We start from the raw sequence: 15,554 nt of genomic DNA, 5'->3' as shown, positions 1-15,554 counted from the left end.
CAAATGCAGGGAGCGTATTAATTAACTGCAGAGATGAGTTAACTGACCTTGAGTACTGAGCATTAAACTTTCACACAAGTGAAAAAATCAAAACTTCTGACATCCCCTTCAGCTTGTTATCCCTGCTCCTAGAGAAATATGGAATACTTCACATAACGTGCACGAAACACCACTATTTGACAGCTGTACTTGATGGCAGTTGGTGAAAATACACTGATTTCACTGAGCGCATCGAGATGCTGGACTATTCCTCGTAGTAAACGGGTCTAAAGGCCAGCAATGCGTAGTTGCCCCAATATTCCATGACAAATACAATAAAACCCACAAGTAAGATCCTGCAGTTTCTCACTGAGTTAGCTTTAACAGATTCTTCATTTGAAATTTGCGTACCAGATTAGCATTTTTCTTTATATTTTAGTGGGGATAACTCCGTAATCTTTTAATTTTTACCTTTTATAAACTTTAGATTTTAGCGAATTATAAATTCACCTTATGATACCAAGTATAAACTCTTTTTATAATTTTTTTTCCTATTTTTTCAGTGTCCCCAATTAGCTTTTATAAGCTAAAGACATCGACACTTAAATAAAGTTGTAATGTTATGTTGTTATGTTATACTAAAAAGAAGAACTGAATTGCTGACTTGTCTAAATACACTCAGTTCTAACAGTTTTACACTCTTGGCACCTAAGTCTCCCCAACATTTCCTCAATGTTGACTTATCTTCAGTATTTGCCCAAGAGCAAATAGATTTTAGAGAATTAATAAGAACTTCTTTCAAATTTTAGCCTAACAGGTTCTTAAAACTCAGGTTCTTTATAGTCGGGCGGGTTTTAGTTGAAAACACACACTGATTTATACATTAACTCATCGAAGTGCCCACTGAACATTTCCAAATTATTAGAAAGTGGGATCCAAGCAGGGAACAAAACTGCCTTTTTGAAACACAATGCTTTCACGGCAGTTCGTCGCATTCGTTAAAGAGATGGGATCTAGGAGTCAAAAATGTCTATTTGGCCCATATTTCATGCAAACTGGTGGAAATACACTTATTTCACAGCAACTCACACAGTAAATTTTAGGTAATTTGTTAGGTACAGGATAACCCCTTTTATGGGGTTACTTTAACTCCTAAAAAAGATTTCCGGTTTTAACTCCCAGTCTGGAGTTAAAATAACTCCGAAAATGGGGTTAGTACTCCTTACATGAGTTGTTTTTACTCTTATTGGAGCTTCTTTAACTCTCAGCTCTGTTCAAGTGGAATAACAATTTTAGGTACAGGATAACTCCTTTTTGGGGGTTATTCCAACTCGTCAATATCTAGGTGATTTTTACTCCTGAAAAAGAGTTCTTTAAACTCCTTTTTGGAGTAAAAAAAACTCCCCCCCCCCCTCAAAAAAAAAAACCTCCACTGTAAGGAGTTAAATTAACCCCACTAGACTAGAGGAGTTTTAATATTATGGAACTGCCGGACAATATCGCTTTTTTAAGAAAAAACTGGAAGATCTCAGCCATTCTCAGGGCCAGAATTCGAAATGCGTATTGGCCATAATATTCCAAAAATTCTAGGAGAAACATCTGATTTCACAGCAGCTCATCAAAGTACCAAACTATTTCGCGATTATTACAAGATGGGATCCAAGGACCGAAAAATGCAAATTTAGCCCTATATTTCAAGGAAAGGCCCTGATTTCACCTCACTTCATCGAAGTAACGGAATATGTTTCACTCACATAAAATACAATTATTTCACAGCAACAAACACTGGCGAAAACAATTCATTCAAGTGCTGGAATATATTTCGCATTTATTGAATACTAAGAAATTAGGATGAAAAAAGCGTTTTGGCACCGTATTTTCTGCAAACTATATTGATCAGAGTGACATACACTACTTATTTCGAAGCAATTTATTCAAGTCCTGGGGTGCTTACCATTTGACAAAAAAACCGGTTGGGGTGTCGAAAGCATAATGGTAAGCGATTTACCAGTTTACCGTAGAAATGCCACATCCGTTAGGGTTTGAATTCAAAAAAAGGGCAAATTTGTGTAGCGTGAGTCTGGAACCGAGAAGGAACAAGAAATTGGTTAATGGTAAGCAACATTCCGTTTGGTTCGTACCAACCGGAATGAAGGGACTACCTCAAAACGTACTCCTTAATTTTCGGTTGGAATTTCCGAAAAGTGACCTTACCATTTACCTTCCATCCGGAATTTCCGACATTTTCTGTCAAATGGAAAGCACCCCAGGACTATAAAACTCCGTAGTGGCCCACACTCCAAATTGAAGGCCGACGAAAATTCCGCATATTTACCCGGATATTCAATGAAAAATAGTAGGAAACACTCATTTCACCGCAACCCGTTCAAGAGCAGGGGTTTTCCCCATGCATCACAAAATGGGATCTGCAGGCCAGAAATGCGTAATTTCCATATAATGTTTCTTTCATGTTTTTAGAAAAACGCTGATTTCACAGCAATTCATTTGAGTGATGGACTATTTCCCAGTCCGACGAAAATGGGATCTAAGAACAAGAGTGCGTCGTGGCCCAATATTTCATGATAGAATAGTGTCAATAGTGAAAACACAGTAATTTCACTGCAACCCCAAAACTCCGCATATTAAACCGGATCCGTTCCAGGAAAAGTAGTGGAACACCACACATTTTCAATGGGATCTAAGAACCGCGTATTTTTCAAAATATTCCATGTACGTCTCCATTCATGTCCAGAAATGGATACAATGGCGAAAATGGCAAAAATGGCGAAAAATCGCCAGCCTTTGACGGTTTGAGTTGGATGTCAAAAGTGGCCCCTTGGAGACTGGCGATTTGGGCAAAATTGGCGATTTCGACGAAAATCGCCAGAGGGCTTGTGATATCCAGAATTTGGCAAATATTCAAATTGGATGCAAAAAGTGGCCCATTCAAATTATATAACTAAAGACGTCCCTTAGGGTGCAAAGAAAGTCAGTTTTACAGCCTGCCCTTCATGCAGGCAAGCTGTAGCTAGCAATTAAGTACTAGCCCACAAGTCATTTCAACTAGCCCCCAAACCCCTTTTTGAATTAGGAGCCGATTACAAACCCTTTTTTGCTTACGGTTTGGCGATTTTGGCGATTAATCGCCATTTCTGCCATTTTCGCCAATGCGTGCATTTCTGGTCATATCTCATGTACAAAGTCTGAGGGTAGGTGTTAAATGGGAAAGGGGAAATTTGGGCGCGGGAGCGCGAGGGGCGCGCGAGGAGGGGGAAAATCCATGGGAATTAGTGAAAATACTTATTTCACAGCAGTTCATTCCAGCGCAGCGGACTATTTCGCATTTCGTATAAAATGGGATGCATTATATACATTATCATAAAGTATTTTTTGCAAACTAGAGGAAACATAGCGATTTCACGGCAGCTCATCATCGAAGTCCCAAACTATTAGTGGCCCATATTTCATGAAAAGTAGGGGAAACATACTAATTTCACGTCAATCCAAAAATTCTACATCTTCACCCGGGTCACTAGCTGACGGCAGCTTGCGTATTGAATGGCTGGACCTTCCCCCCACCATTTGGAGATCAGATATCCAGAAACGTACGCAACAACGACATCTCTTTTGAGTCAAGTTTGAATTTTCGCCAACCCTTAGGTGATTTGTCGTCACCTTTGCCATTTTTGAATCGTTGTATGCAAGTTCGCCATTTTCGTCGAATCCCCACTTTTCAAGAGAGCCCTGTCAACATCTCAATAGAAATTTTGCCAACCATATCGCCATTTTTGTCAAAATCGCCACGTTTCAAGGGGCCCCTTTAAACTGCCATCTCTTTAGAATTTTCACTAATTAAACCTTTGGCATTCGCCATTTTTGAATTATTCGTCATTTTCTTCAAATTACCCACTTACCCTCTGGCGAATTTTTCCAGATTTTCTATTGACGCCGTTGCTGGTTCCTTTCTACACATAAGTGTGCATTAGGACATGGGATCTAAGGACAAGAAATAACATCCCGAATACCTGAACAATGCACTGTCAATATATGGTCAAAATCACATTCTGTTTCGCTATCCAGTGCATCATCCTCTGTTTCCGGGAGTAGCAGTCAGACATTTCCTTAGCCTCGCCCTTATCGTTGTTGAACGGAATACTCATTGATTAAAAAATAAAGTTTGGGAGGGAGATGTCTTCAATGTGACATTGCAAAAATTTTGACCTTTAGAAGTTGCCCCTCAAAAGGAAACAGTTTCATTTTCCGAAATATATTTTACTTTCTCCTCTAAGGGCAAACTGAAAGAGATACCGTGGCATCTATGAAAGGCTGGTTTTCACTAGCGACGGAGTCTAAGTCGGGGACGTAATCAGAAGCGCAGAGCTTATGATCTAGTGAAAGCAGCGTTCCGATTCCGCTTACGTCTCCGTCGCTTACGTTCCGCTTATGATCTAGTGAAAACCAGATTGTCGGAGTCGCAAGTAGGAGCAGAAGAACAAAACCAATCTCAAAGCGTGGGACCGTGCATTGTGATTGGCTTATCCTTCCGCTTCTGCTTCCGACAATCTGGTTTTCACTAGATCATAAGCGGAACGTAAGAGACTGAGTCGTAAGCGGAGTCGGAAGAAATGGAAACGTTCTCATTCTTCTGACTCCGATTCCGTTGCGCTTTTGACTCCGCTTACGACTCCCACTTTTTGATTTTCACTGGTCATAAGCGCTCTTACGATTCCGACTCCGTCGCTAGTGAAAACCAGCCTTAACGAAGCGGAAAACGTCGCGTGTTGCCCGTTTAAGTGTTCAATAAAGGCTGGATTTCACTAGCGACGGAGTTCGGAGTCAGAGTCGGAGTTGTAAGAGCGCTTGTGACCTGGTGAAAATCAAAAACAGAATCGTACGCGCAGTCACAAGCGTGATGAAATCCGCAGTTTCCCTTTTTCTTCCGAGCCCGCTAACGACTCCCGTCGCCTACATTCCGCTTATGTTTTAGTGAAAACCAGATTGTCGGAGTCGGAAGCAGAAGCGGAAGGCTAAAACAATCACAATGCACGTTCCCACGCTTTGTGATTGGTTTAGTTTATCCGCTTCTGCTTCCGACTCTGACAATCTGATTTTTACTGGATCATAAGCGGATTGTAAGCGGCGGAGTCGTAAGCGGAATCAGAACGATGTTTTCATTACATCATAAGCTCTACGCTTGTGATTACAACTCCGACTCCGTCGTCGCTAGTGAAAACCAGCCTTTACGTTCCTCGTATTTTCTGAAGCAAGGTTACGTTTTTTTTTAGCTCGATGCAGTAGATGCAAAGCTCTACGTCAGGGGCGGATCCAGAATTTTTTTTTAATTAGGGGATCCAATCTTTGATTCGGAATCCTGAAACGAACAGATCATTTGAGAGTACCCTCCCAAAATTACATATTTTTCAAATATGCCTGAAATTTAATCGTGCCAAAAGGTACCGCGCGTTTCAATGAAAAATCAACCAGTTGAATCCTGATATGCGATCCTATAGATACAAAACTTTCAGGGTCAAACAAGCAATAAAAAACAACCGCAGGCCTGATAGGGGCGGGTCCGGACCCCGCCCCGACCCTCTCACTGCATCTGCCACTGTACGTCTTACGGTTATGGGGACTGGCAAGTTACAACCCACAAACTCTTTTTGCAGCCAAAGGTCTGCTTTCGGGTAATTCACTTGACCCCAAAGGAACGTGGGAATGGCCATACCACACTCAAAATGTAAGATTAAATACAAAAGTGTGCCGCCTTTGCCAGTTTCGGCAGCCTTTTTATGTAGTGTAATTTTACAAAAAGCAAAAAAAACACATTAGTGGAATATAATTTGTCTTCAAGTTAAGTGTATGCATTTGCCTTTCATAACAATATTTGGTTTACAATTACACCCACAACTCAACAACATTTTCTACAATTTGAAATACGGCATCAATCTAACAGTTTGTGTATAAAACGGAGAATCACACAGGGCCGAGTTGTTCAAAGCTGGGTTAAGATAACTCAGGGTTAGTGCAAGATTTGAATTCAGATTTGAAAGCTTAAAAAGCATTTCAGTTTTAATTCTTTTTGTCTACAAGTTGATGATTGGAAGCTCTAAAAATAACAGAGAAAATTACCCCAGAAAATGCTTTTGAACGCCAGAATAAGAAACCCGGGTTAAATTTAACCCCGGGTTAAGCGTTAATCGGCCTTCCAACAACTGGGCCCAGAACTACAAAATATAGAAAATAACCTTTTTTACTCACTATAATTAACTTGTCCTCTACCAATAACTTGAAACAAAGTTGATGGTTAACATCTGAAACTTGCATTCAATGCAGTTCATCAAAGGATGGGCACAAAAAAAAATGGGCCTTAAAAAGTCTGCATCCCTTGTTTGTTTTGCTTTGCTTTTCAATCTTATGAAACACTTCTTACAAAATTTGTATCCCTAATCCTCAAAAGAAAGAAGACATGCTTCTAGAAGCAAGGAACACAATTTTAATTGAAAACTCATTTACTCATCTTTCTGCCATATAATGCAATGTAATATTATTCTTTTGACAATATATAAGACTCGGGCACTAGTTTTATGAACTTTGGGTGCCTTTGATAAGGGTGACACAAATGCAGCTTCTTTGCATACTTATTTCAATCACATAAACAGTGACTGTAGCAGACATATAAATTACATGAAACTATTAAAGCCAGCCCACAGATAGCTAGCCTCCCATGCAGACATTCCTAGGCCATGTTCTTTGAGGAGGATTGTGTGATGAGCCAAAAGAAAGACAGCTTCAGTGGAAGGCTAACTGATAGCAAAACTTGGGTTTAGTAAAAGGCCACTAAGGATTTAAGCTGTGAGCTGGCTTCCAGAGAGTAACATCTCTCCTTCTCTTTCAATGGTTTTTTCTCTGTGACAGTGCATTCTTTCACTTCCTCTAATCCCTTGTCCTTTGTAGCAGACACCTGCATGTAAAATGAAATTGGGAAAAGAGATTTATTTGATCACTGCTTTTAGAGAATATTACTCGCACATTTGTCTGTGTTACACAAGTAGTAGTATTGTTAACAGCTTTGTTTTCACACCATCATGTATTATGTTTTTGCTTCCCCAAAGTTTCACTTTGCAATTCAGGAACTTAAATTCATCCTGTAAATTGTGAGCATTTCTCTCCTCTAAATACCTGCTTTGTTGGGATCTTCATATAACACAGGTTGGAAATGCTAAGGATATTATTTTGAATTTTAAAACATATCACCACTCCCTGTGTGTATGGATTAATAATTTTATAGTGAATGTTTCTGACTTCTTAACGTAAGTCAGGCTGATAACTCCCAATAACACTGCCTGGTCGGTGGACAAGGGCCATGGTGGAAACAATAAACACAGCTAAAAGATTTTAGAACTTGATATCAAAAATTAAAAGCTATAGATATTCAAATGCAAAATAACTCAAAACATTTGAATGCCAACTCTGGCATGGTTGGTCTGGAACCCCTAAGATTAAGCTTGGTAAATTCAAAAAACTTGGCGGGTTCACAGCTGCAAACATGTTCATTAACAACCACTTGAAATACTAAAGAACTGAAAAAGGTAAAAGAGTAATATTTAAGTTATGTGCTGTAAGAGTACAAAAATATATAAAACACAGTAATCAATGCACATTAAGCAGATGTGTAAATCAACTACATCGAACTTAAAGAAATCATTGACGAGTGGCTTTATAGCACCACATTTTAAATCATAGGAATAACGATAAATACAAAAGAGGCGAGGGAGAGCAGGATGTTAAATGAGCACTGATGTCTGTCAAGCACTTTGCAGGGTTCTTGGTAAGATGAAAAAGTAATAAAGTTGAAACCCTCTACAGAGGCCACCTTGGGGACAGAAGAAAGTGGCCATTGTAGAGAGGTTGAAACAAGAGTGAATGTATGGACTGTCTGCCAAAAAATGGCCGTTATTAGAGACGTGACCATTGTGGAGTGATTCGTGGAGGTTCAACTGAATATATAATTCTCCTCCTCGTAAACAAAAATTTTGGAATGCCATACTCAGGAGGAAGTGACTGGCTGAGTAAGGAACCACATCAGACAAGTTGCAATCTTGCTGTTGCACTGCAGTCCAAGCAACGACGAAGAATACCAGCTTCGGAGTCACAGAGGTGACACCTGTTGTTCTTTAAAAACGAACCTTCTTTAGAAAAGTTGTCGTTCGAGCAGGTTGTCGTAACTTGGCACACACATCGTCTACCCTTGACAGTCTTTTTATAGCGAAGATCAGTGCTAAGCTTAAGTTTACATCTAGAGGTTTTCTGGTTTAATTATCGCTGAAAGCGAGGTTCGAATGCGAAATGGTAAGCTGCATAACATAACCTGCCAAAGATTCAGTCTACGTCATAAATCGTCGCGATCCTGTTCACCGGCATCATCCGAAATGCTCGCACTAAGCTGTTCTTCTCCTGCTTACCGCAGTGTCCGCCTGCAACCAACCGAACTGGTCTGTTAAAGTGTCAACAACACTAGAAAAGATAGGTAAACAACCGAGGCAAAAATAATGAACAAAATAAAGGCTTTCACAACTTACCGGCCCATTAAATACTGCTTTGCACGTTAAAATATAACCTCAGTGACAGCGTGCTGCAACAGATTTTATAATAAGACCGATAAACGTGCAATTACAACACGTTTTATCCATCATCCTGCACCATCCGGTACAGCACTTTCTCAGTCGTACTATAGTACGTACTATGGCGGGTGATACCCGGTAATTTGGGTATCATTTTTACGGGTGATACCCAGTACCCTTTGAGTGAATCGGGTGCGATCCTCGACCTCTCTTAGCGCAGTTAATGGTCAGCGGCACTCTTCAAGATGGAATTCTCGTCATGTAACTGCAGCAAAAAAACCTTCCTGACAACTAGTTGCCAAGGAAACTTTTGTCAAGGAAAGAAACCCGTATCGAAGAAGAATCTATTGAACGCAGCTGAAAAATGCCAGCTAAAACTACTAACAAACGGCCAAAATATTTCACGCCGAACGAAGTGAGCATTCACAATACTTTGAAGGATTTATGGGTGTCTTTTTTAGGTAAAGTGTACGACTTAACACCCCTTTGTGAAAAACACGCAGGTACGTTTTTTAACTAGCTTTACTTTAACAGTTAAGCTTAATGTTGTTTTCATTTGAGGAGGTAATACACGATAACCTTATAGACGTTTGATACTTTATTGAAGGTGCTATAAAATCTTAAAAATGTATTTTTGAAGGATAACATGTTTTTATCCTTAAACGTATTTTAAGAGCGACTTAAGAAATTTTGTATTTGACGGGTTGAAAAACTTTGGCAGTGACCATAAGAGGACGTGTGAAATGCTACATGCACTATTTTGCGTGAAACCCAAATATTAGTTTATAAACTATTAATTTTATCGGCTTGTAAAATTTATTAACTTCTGAACTGGGTTTTCAAGACTGAATGTAGACGAATTTGGCAGTCATACTGGCATTTTGGTCTGTAAGCAAGAGGTTAACTAACCTCGTACTGGTTAGCCTACAAATACAGATATTTTTGTGGTTGTCACTTCTCTCCACCTAAAAAAAAACGTCTGCGAACCCGAGCCACCGAATGATTTCTGTGATGCAGGACATTAGTCAATCACAGTTTACCTCTTAAAAACCAAGAGCTAACTCGCAAGAATTCTCACAAGATTCGTGCATGGTGGATATGTTTTAAAGGTTAAAACAACTGGACAGCATTTTTGCGAAAGGCTTTTTCCAGGATTGTGGAACTGATTGATAGGGGGGGCATTAGGGGGGGTCTTCATCACGAGTTCATGAACAACAATCTTGTGTTTCACGAGTCACGAAACAAATATTTATGTCTTTTCACTTCTCAAAAATAGTGGTCGTACAAAATGTCAGAAACATTACGTTAGTCCCATTTTGCAAAACAGAGTGCTTTGATTATATTTTAGCAAGTTAACTAGAGTTTTACGAGCCTAATATGAAAAACACCGCGCAGCTATTAATTCCCTAGGGAAACCAGCTGTAGATGGGTCTGCACACTTAAGTGTGAAGTTACATCAAAAGACTCAAAAGTGAAGTTAAATCAAGCCATCAAGTGCTAGTTACGGTCGTTTGGCCAAATTAATGATTTATTTTCTTCAAATTGATCTTCAATGTACAGTACGTATAAACAATCAAGGATTTTTAATTTTGGCAGTTAATTCAGGTTTCACGGAGTGCACTTCAATCGTGATTCACAGAACAGTTTTTCAGTACATCACGATTCACGGATCCCCAAAATGGTTAATCACGACATCATAAGCCAAGCTTTTTCATACACATAGCTACATCCCTGGTAACCCTACAATATTATAGCTGAGTGCTAGGGTTTAACCCAAGTGCCATGGGTAATACCCTACCTGCCCTGTAAATTATGCTCTGCTAGGGATAACTTGCCTACCCAGGAAAACTTTGCTCTGTCATGCATGACCAGTAGTCTTGAATATTTGAATGGAGTTGTGAGATGAACGTTTACAAAATATCTGAAGAACATGTGATAAGGGTATGGGAAAATGGGCAACAAAACACGTGCAACCTGTCTTGCAACATTGTTGCAAAACAAGTTGAATAGCAATGTTGAACGTTTTACCACCCACGTTCAAACCTGTTGACAACCTGATTTGTAATGCTAGACAGGTTTGATGTGGGTGGTAAAATGCGCACCATCTCTATTTAACTCGTTTTGCAACAATGTTGAAGGACAAGTTGCACATTTTTTGTTGCCCATTTTTCTGTGCCTTAAAATAAAGCTCCTTCATTGATACTACATGTATATTTTATTTAAGGTTTTCATTGTCTCACCTAACAGAGTGTAAACGCAAAGATTGCAGTCAAAAAGTTGCAACTTATGCAGCTGGAAAAGAAAGCGTTAAAAAATTCAAGCTTGCCATGATTAAAAAATTTGACCTCTGCGATAACCAGGCTTCCTGGGATTTGAAGTCCGACCTTTTCAATGTCAGCTCAGTGCTGTAACCATATTGAGCTAGCATGTTAGTCAACTCACAAACTCATACTTCTCTAAAGCCTTATTAAGTGACAGTCACATGGGAACAATAGGTCTGATCTTCACCTGCTGATTGTTGTTGTTGTTTAAGGTGATGTTCTTTTAAAACCAGTCATTGAAGCTGCAGGAAAGGACATTAGCCACTGGTTTGACAAGAAAACAAAAGATGTACGTATCATGTGTATATGGTGGTTATTTTAAGCTTTGATATTTCCAACCGTGCTGCAAAAAAGGATCCTCCAGGTTCCCCTGTCAACGAAAATGATAAGCTATTGAATGGCTTGTTTGCACCATTATTTCAATTTCAATCATACTCCTAGCCTTTTAATTTGTCATCGTAACAAAATTGTCTAAACCATCCTAACTAAAATTGCTACTGACATCAAGTGCATAATAATTAACTTATCCAAGTGGCTTCTCAGAGTTAACTGAATTTTCCCACCGCCCCCCCCCCCTGTAATTATTCAACTTTGTACAGTACATACCCTCTGGAAAGAATACTTGTGTCAAAAATGTTGTTGCACTATATTATTATGCGAAAGATAATTTTTTCTAAGATAAAATGACAAAACTTTTCATTCATGTTAATATGATGTCTAATAACCTCAAGGACATTCTTAATTAATAATTAACCATAGAGGCGATACCTTATACTACGGACTACACGAATAATTTCATCTGCAAAAGAACCAGTTACATTCAAATTAACTAAAAACCCCATGAAACTATCACAGCTGTGAAAAAAGCATTTAGCCGACCGTAGATTAAAGATGATCAATGCAAACAATAATACTTGATTTGAAACACCTGTAACAGTAAAATAACTGATATTAGCTTACTCCACAAAGGAGCTGTTATTAGTCTCGCTTGCGTAAGCAGCGAGACTCATAATCTGCAAGCCGTTTTTCTTCTTATTTAGGACACAATAGGGCGGTTGGGGTTCCCATGGAGACCATGGAAACTGTGAATAAGAATTATTGTGTGACAGAAGCCAAGCATGTTTGGGAAGAAAGTTTAGGAAAGATTAATAAATGCGATTTAGAGCTTTTCCAGAACAGGCCAGTCCACGAATTCTATCACTTGAAAGAGTTGATAACTTTAGAACAAGTGAACTTCAGTGATTAACTTCAGTGGTCGGAAAAAAATCTTAGTTAGCAAAGGCTAACTGGTAGGGTGTTTTAACTTTTATTGTATGCAAATAAGTCTTGTGATGAGCATGCGGTTTATTTTTGGTAATGATTGAAATGACATACCATGTTCTCATCTCTGGCAGTGATGTATTTCTCTCGAATCAAGGCCCTTGAACTTTCCTTATTATTAATGCATATAGATGCAGACAAATCTCCATTCATCACTAACACACATACTAAATCAATTCAGAAACAAATTGTCGAATATGATATAAAAAGTAAATATCCTGGAGAACACTCGACCACCAATTAAGTGGGAAGTGAAAAACCTTTGGCGAGTAAATCCTGTTTCATCTAGAATTAATCGCCTCCTCATTTCTTGTCTAATCTCCAAGCAAGTGAGACTTAATTCCGATATTAAGAGCGTTCTTGTTTGTTAATAACTCAGTAATCTTACTCAGACCCACTGGGGAAAAACCTCTGTAAGTACCCCCCCACGCCCTTGGAAATTGCCCTCTTTTGGACCCCTCCTCCCCTCGGAATTCTGTTGCCCTCCATGGGGATATGGATATCCTCTGGAACTACACATTCTTGGTACAAACTCAACCTCTGTTCTCCAAATTTGTCATACAAATCTCCCCTAAACAGTTGGATCACTTTGCCCTAAACTAGAAGATTATATATTTTAAGACTTAGGTGGATTTTTTGACATTCATTTGGCCCAGATTCGAACCCACATTGACCCTGTAACAAAGTGCAAATTCTACTACACTCCAAGAGGACGCTTCATACACACACCTCCAAGGTGTCCCAGAACAGACTGGGCAAATGATTTTGGTCGTCCATGGTGGAAAGATGAATCATACTGCATTGGCGTGCTTTCAGCTGTAACTAGGAAAATCAAAATTATCAACACACTGACTTCACAAGAGCAATGCATTGAGGTATTAATTAGTCTTACAAAACAAATAACATGAGTGACTGCTCAAACAATAATACCAAGCATGCAGAACAGCTAATTTTATCATGTTTCTGTTCTTTTTTGCTGGTGAGCAAAGGTCTGAACATCAGTGTGTGCAGAATCGCTCCATGCTTCCTTTATGCTTGTTTTCACTCACATGTATGGTAAAATCCCCAAAATAATAACATTCATTCATAATTTGCAGGCTATAAAAATTACACTACAGTATGTTATTTATAATACACATGGTCCGGTAAATTTGTTAACTGGTAAGAAAAAATAAAAAGGGGGGGGGGAAACATAATTTGCACATAATGTTGTCATTATCATCATGCAAGGTATAAAATACTTGTCAATCATCAAAATAATGACAATTGCTTTTATGTTCACTTTTAGAAATTACAAAAATAATTTTTCATCGCCTAGAATGCTACTGTCTTTTGCAACATGTACTTACGGTGCACAGTTTCTTAATGTGCGGCATAATAACTGAATAAATAAGCTTTCAGAAAGCCAGCTAAAGACCGACTACTCTCGTAAAAGAATCGGTAGCTGTCAATCACCGTACCGGTTTAATGCGTAAAGTGTATTAGATCTGACTGCGTGCGACGGCCAGACAAATATTTGTCAAATGGCAAAAGAAATGAGCGGAACACTTACCCCTATTTCATCGTTGCGTTTCAGTTTCGTAAACCGGTCAAAGCAGCTCATATAAAAGACGCGCTCTTTTATTCGATTGTTTTCCATTGCGTTGGTCGCGGAGTTAAAAATAATAGAGTTTTTCTATTTGTAAGACGAATGAGGTGAAGTAAATGCAAGAAAGAATATTATTCTCTCTTAGTATATGTTAGTGGTCAAACTAACATAGCCACATGCTGACGCATGAATAAAGTAACTTGCCGAACAGATATTTAGCCTCAAACGTGACCTCCCATGCAAAATAGTGACTAAAGTAGTCGATTTTCAAAGCAAAAAGTCAGAACTTCTACAAGGTCTAAAGAGTCACCAGCGGTCTTGTATTTTTTATTGACGTCTCTTCTACAAAATCTATATGCTGACACTAATAATTTTTATATAGTTAAGGCAAAAAAGTGTAAAACTTGAGCCACTCTGAACAGTTTTGGCCGTTTTTTCTTTGTTCTGGCCTCGGTTCGCTGATCATCATTTCAAATTTGGCGCTCAGAGTGCGCTTAAATTTCCTCGATATGTCGCGTGATTCTGGGCAATGTGTTATTTCTAAAAGGGAACATCGCAGCATGCAGTGAATACAATTTTTTTTTTGAGCTTGTGAAACTATACTACTACCACATATCTTTTTGTACATAGACCTGGATCCCACCACTGCCCAGCCTACCTGTGTAAATATCTTTCCACAGGTTTGTTCAGAGGAAATACTGAGTGAAATCCAAGATCGTTATCTCAAGTACAATGCACATGCAGCCAGTTATACTTGGAAATACAATGGGAGGAACCTGGACATGAACAAGACCCTAGAGGAGAATGGAGTCGTTGATGAAAGTGAGGAGTTTTACAAACTGAGAATGAACAATGAACAATTTCTACCTGCCATGCATTTATACTTTAATGATGACCTCACAGAAGCATAGGGCACACTGAGTCAGTCACACTGAGTGGATTTAGTTACATGTTTGTAAATATACTTCTTACCTTTGATTAATCCTGTAAAAATGACTAATATGTGTAAATTTTTGTTTTGGTCTTTTTTCCCCCACTGGGAAGGGGGTGTAAAGTAGTAGTATAGTATTGTTTGACAATTTCCACATGTACAAAACTATGGAATTTTTTCAAGACAAATAATAAAACTGTGAAAGGTTTGAACCCAGCAGACATTTCAACCACCTGTACGGGAGTCATCTTCAGAGTCAAAGTGATCGAGTTGTAAGTGTCAGTTGATGGTATTAAACTCCAGTTATCGACCTGATTGGTCAATTAAGTCACCATTTTATAGGTCATCTGTGCTATGAGGACTTGTAATGTCATTGGTGTGTTTCAATTAATCCATCTATTGTCACAGCTAAACAGTTATTTATTGTTAGTCAAATTGCCAGTTGTCCATGCAGCTGTTCTCTTGTATTTAGTCTTGGTTGATTCCATTTACAAGTTGTTTGTCAGTGCGGGTAACTGTTTACTACGATTCATTTTCACTTTTAATCATAACTATATAACAACATAGGCACGTTAAACGTGCATGAGCTATTGTGATTGCTTCATTGTAACTATAATACTTCGGTGTAAACTTACCAAGAGTGATGAATCTACCTTTTTCATCCTAAATGTAGATTTGGTTTTTGTGCGAAATTGGGTATTGCGCTACATAAATGAAAATGCGAAACGCTCAGCTGAGTCGATCCTCAACCTATATATTCACTTTCCTCTGTCTTTCCCTGTTACATCTGGTGC

General features: G+C 38.8%; 1 protein-coding gene and 1 long non-coding RNA gene across 2 annotated transcripts; one reads left to right on the top strand and one right to left on the bottom strand.

The window, feature by feature from the left end:
- Positions 1-6,906: 6,906 nt before the first annotated feature.
- On the bottom strand, positions 6,907-8,789 carry LOC140935343 (uncharacterized). Its single transcript, XR_012165191.1, has 3 exons — positions 8,559-8,789; positions 8,348-8,453; positions 6,907-6,940 (listed from the first exon to the last, which is right to left on the bottom strand). It is a non-coding gene; the product is annotated as an uncharacterized lncRNA (long non-coding RNA).
- A 116-nt stretch (positions 8,790-8,905) lies between these two features.
- Positions 8,906-14,972, top strand: LOC140945609 (cytochrome b5 domain-containing protein 1-like). Its single transcript, XM_073394625.1, has 4 exons — positions 8,906-9,103; positions 11,134-11,210; positions 12,898-13,116; positions 14,510-14,972. Exons 1-4 carry the CDS (start codon positions 8,965-8,967, stop codon positions 14,738-14,740), a joined length of 666 nt encoding a protein of 221 aa, XP_073250726.1. The 5' UTR covers positions 8,906-8,964; the 3' UTR covers positions 14,741-14,972.
- Positions 14,973-15,554: the final 582 nt, after the last annotated feature.

This window comes from Porites lutea, chromosome 1 (assembly GCF_958299795.1).
Source record: "Porites lutea chromosome 1, jaPorLute2.1, whole genome shotgun sequence".
Lineage (NCBI taxonomy): Eukaryota > Metazoa > Cnidaria > Anthozoa > Scleractinia > Poritidae > Porites > Porites lutea.
The sequence above is the reverse complement of the archived record's forward strand: the minus strand, read 5'-3'. Positions and strand labels throughout refer to the sequence as shown.